The following is a 4,401-nucleotide window of genomic DNA, read 5'->3' on the forward strand; positions in this document are numbered from 1 at the left end:
AAAAAAAAAAAAAAAATCTAAAAAAAAAAATGCTACCTAAACACAAATCCGCGTCGACGGCGCCAAAAATTTGATGTATTTCAAATAGTGATTGTAGTTGTAGTGGTAAAAGGGGTTCTTTTCGAACTTGTGAAGTTTTTTTAATAAAAATAAAGCAAATTAATTTTCAAAGAGTGATGTCAAGATTTAAAATGGACTAAGGCTCCGGATTCACTATTACTTCAAGTTGATTGGTTACAAAAATATTTCATAATTATTATCTAGCTCTTTTTCCATTAAATCACTTCTTAATCTATAAGGTGTCCAAATATTAAATTGTAATCCTTAAGCATGATTTATCAAAGAATTAATTCTAAGCATAAAACATCAAACTGATTCACAACTAATTAAGAAAACCATTTTTATCTCTTTTTTTATTGATCCAAGTGAATTAAATAAAATAAATAATTAAGAATTTATAAAAAGAATTTACCAATCAAACATGAGTGAATAGATCCTCCATTGCCTCAATCACCAAGAATTTAGCTGCTCATCATGTTGGAAAACCTCTCAAAATATTTCATTGATGCTCAAAAGTGTTTTACAATGAAGAGAAAGACAAGCAAATGATGTAAAACAGAATTTTGCGACCCACATAAGGCGTCCAGAATCAACGACAAAGCTGAAGTGTTGTTGTCGTTGAAGAACTACGACCCACAAGTGACAGTCGATGTCACTGTTGATAAACGACGGCCTTGGAGAGTCTGTTCTTCACGTTCTTCCTCCTCGCAACAGCAGCAGCATCAATCAATGGTATCTTCCTTGTTTCGGCTCTGAACTCTCTCCTCTTTCTCTCTAAACTTTTTCTAACCCTTTTTATGACTTGAAACCACTCTTATATATCCCACAGACCCCAAATATCTCGTATAAATTCCGACTTTTTCTTTTCTTCTTCTTCTCTGCGCTGTTGAGAGAATAATCGCTTCTGTTGAGCTTTTTCACGTGCTGTTAACTATAAAATAGCTACCAAACTCTTCCCTAGACTTGAATAAGACCATGTACATGTTAATCCAGCGTCAAAGTCCTCCAGAAATCTCTCAAAAATCTTCTAAACTCGAAACAGAACACGTCTCTCTGTTGAGACTTTGAAACCCTCTCTCGGCCATTCCAGCCCAATTGGCCGGATCCAATTGATTGTACTGGGCTTGAGTGATCTTCTACAGTCCATAGAAACCGATTTAGGCCATTGAATCTCCTAAAATCACGTAGAAATTCGATCTCCAAATCTGCTCCTCGCTGCATGCATTTTCCCGCCAAAAACCATTATTTGAAATTTGAAGAAGACCTCCCCCTATCCAGTTCTGGTGTCCCTTTAGCAGCTGCCTGGAAATGGGTCACCCCTTATCCAAAGTGAGAGTCCGTATAGTAATTTTCTCCCACGAGCGCAAAAACCACTTTTTTAGCCAATTTCGCCGCAAAAGCTTATTTCTCCAGAAATACCTACAGGGACATAAAAAGCCATAATAAGTACAGAAATGGGTACTAACACAATATACAATTGGGCTATATTAGACACATAAATGCGTCTATCAGTCACCTAAAGAGGATCCCGCAGAATATCTCACTAAGTGTAACATAAACGATTAATTCTACACTTATGGTAAGAAGGTTTAATTCTAAACTTAAACATAGAGATTATATACTTATTCCATATGATTTACAATGAACAACATATTTATTAAATATAGATTCATCTATCTCAATGTCACATATATCTTTCTATAAAACTTTTTCTCCCCCAACTTTACATCTTTGAATTATGAATCTCTACTTAATATTCCCATATCAGGTCTGGCTCAATCATTATTGGCTCCTCTAACAAGAATTTTTCCAGCGAAAAGGTAAACATATCAGGTTCCATCACGCCAATTGCCAAATGGGATTCTCCAACAGCATCTGCTGTGCTTCTTGTTTTACCCGCCGTAATTGGTATCTTCAGGCCACTCTCCAGTTCTTGCTCTGCTGAGCTTGTGGTATTTGTTAAAGATGATGTTGAGCAAGGGACTGACGAAGAGTTTGGTGATGCGAACCTTGTGGCAACTGCTTTAATGTCATTTTTCGAGTAGGAGACTGATGGGCCGTCAGGAATTTCAGGTCGCTTCTCATCAGGAAAATTAAACTTCCCTTGTGAACCTCGAAGACAGTAGAGTGCTGCATCATAAGCACGGGCAGCTTTCTCTGGAGTATCAAAGGAGCCTAACCAGATACGAGATCGACTCTGGGGGACCCTAATTTCTGATACCCATCGACCCCATTTTCTCATTCTCACACCCTTGAAAGGTCCTTTGGTTTTTTTCTTTCGGGTAACAACTGTTGCAGTACTCTTGTCAGATGTGGGAACCATCTTAATCCAATGTCTAATTCACAGAGTAACAGAGAAAACAAGGAAAACAGATTAGGACTTGATGGTAAAAAAAAGAAAAGGGGGTGGAAGCTTTGGAGGGGAAACTGATGAAGGGGAAGACACAACTCTAGGGGTATTTAATGGCAAATGAAGGAGAGTTTATTTGCTGTGAATGGATAAGTAATGTACCTCAGGTGAAAAGGGATTTGCACGTGTAGACGACTTGAGGATGGCACTTGATACTGTCAACAGCACGTGGCACAATAGATCGAGTTGTCGTTTACTGCGTCGTATCTAACAGAAATCAATGTAATGTATATCATCATCTAGACTTTCCTGGCTCACTATCCGGTAACACGGAGCAATGAATAGCAAGCCACGAATCAGCAGTTACTTTTGCCGCTTGTACATTTTCTCCAGAGACACAAACTGATATCATAAATGAGGATTATCATTTCTGCTATCTATTATTGTCAATCTTATACCTTTTACATAGAAAAACATCTGTAGAAAAGAATATTTGCTTTAAATTCATGCTTCACAGATTTGGAAGTACTTTTCCTTTTTCTTACAGTATACTTGTAACAATTCTATTTTTTCCATCAACCAAATTAAGCAGTTTTGGCGAAAGTAGGTGTACTAGTGAAATGAATTTCTCTGAAAGGACTAGCATCTTTCGGGTAAACAAGTTCATTCTGGACCTGGTTAGCCCTCTTATATAATACATTACTTTTTTTGCCACTTCCCATGTTACTTGAAAGTTTAAAAGGCCTGTTCTAGCTTGTGCAGCTTCTTGGTTTGCTTAATTTCCATTGGTCTGCAGTTGTTCACATATAAACTCACTACTCCAGTCCTGTCAAATTTTGATTTTCCAAGTGTAGATGTGTGATTGCTTTAAGATGTCTGTTCATTCACATAAGTCCGGGTTTCGGTTATGAAAAGTTTCGACAATGGACTGGAAGACCATAAGCTTTGAAAATGGATTACATAACTAGTACTCATAGGAAGGTCACTACTTCAAAAGAAATGAAGAAGAAGTTGTTTTACCATCAACACATAAGTTGCTAAATTGCCAAATTTCTATCTCATATTTGGCTTGTTTTTGTTTTGTTTTTTTGACAATTTGGTTCAAGGCTCAGCAGTGGAGTGATTCCTAAATCCAAACGTAATGGTGATTCCTAAATCCAAACGTAATTTAAATCATCGCTGGAAATGTTATTAAAAATACCGTGTGAAGCAAACGCGTTCTATGAAACCGTCTTGTTAGTGGAACATTCCGTACTTTGTTCAAGTTTCTGCAACAACCTTGTAAGAGGCTTGATCCATGGGCTACATTTTGGGTCAAAAGGTTGGATATGGGATGCAGATCAATTCAGAGTCACGAGGCAATGAATCATGTTCTGAGGCATACACAAATTTTTTAGGCATACTAGTTAATGACAATACAGAACCACTGTGTGTTAATATCAATAACCCTTTATCCATCGTATTTTTATAATAATAGTAATGCCCTTATTTCATTAGTGTTAATGATAATAATTAGAATCTAATATTAATGATTAACAGTTATTATTAATGATTAGTGGTTAATGTCAATGATTATATAGTATTAGTTTCAAAGAGATTTTTTTTTTGGAAGAGATAGTTAGGTTAGGGTTTGTTAAAGAATAAGAAATTAGGCTTTTGAGATCAGCTGAACTAATAAATAATTAAAGGTTTGTTAATACATAGGTAGACTTCTAAACGAGGTTTAATGTCCTTTTTATAAGTTGAATTTGTCAAAAAATTGAATTTTTACAACCTAGATCTACTGACCAGATGAATGGTTCAGCTGATAACTTGTCAGCCGAACCTATGTTTTTTGAAAATATACCTAGGTTCGGCTGACAAGTTATCGGCCGGGCCTGGGTTGTTCTTCGTATATGAAAAATACCCAAAGGTTCGACTGATAACTTGTCAGCCGAACCTAGGTATATTTTCAAAATACATAGGTTCGATTCACTCTGTAACTGACGAAT

The 4,401-nt window shown here is 36.4% G+C and overlaps 2 protein-coding genes across 2 annotated transcripts in view; one reads left to right on the forward strand and one right to left on the reverse strand.

The window, feature by feature from the left end:
• Nucleotides 1-1,961, forward strand: part of LOC113358738 (pentatricopeptide repeat-containing protein At4g31070, mitochondrial-like) — an 11,667-nt gene extending 9,706 nt beyond the window's left edge. The window contains exon 2 of the mRNA XM_026602393.1: nucleotides 1,829-1,961. The gene's annotated coding sequence lies outside the window, so the exon portion shown is untranslated. The remainder of the gene's footprint in view (nucleotides 1-1,828) is intronic.
• LOC113360695 (ethylene-responsive transcription factor ERF015-like) lies at nucleotides 1,811-2,823 on the reverse strand. Its single transcript, XM_026604172.1, has one exon. It carries the CDS (start codon nucleotides 2,381-2,383, stop codon nucleotides 1,811-1,813), a length of 573 nt encoding a protein of 190 aa, XP_026459957.1. The 5' UTR covers nucleotides 2,384-2,823.
• Nucleotides 2,824-4,401: the final 1,578 nt, after the last annotated feature.

The sequence above is a fragment of the Papaver somniferum genome, chromosome 3, assembly GCF_003573695.1.
Source record: "Papaver somniferum cultivar HN1 chromosome 3, ASM357369v1, whole genome shotgun sequence".
Lineage (NCBI taxonomy): Eukaryota > Viridiplantae > Streptophyta > Magnoliopsida > Ranunculales > Papaveraceae > Papaver > Papaver somniferum.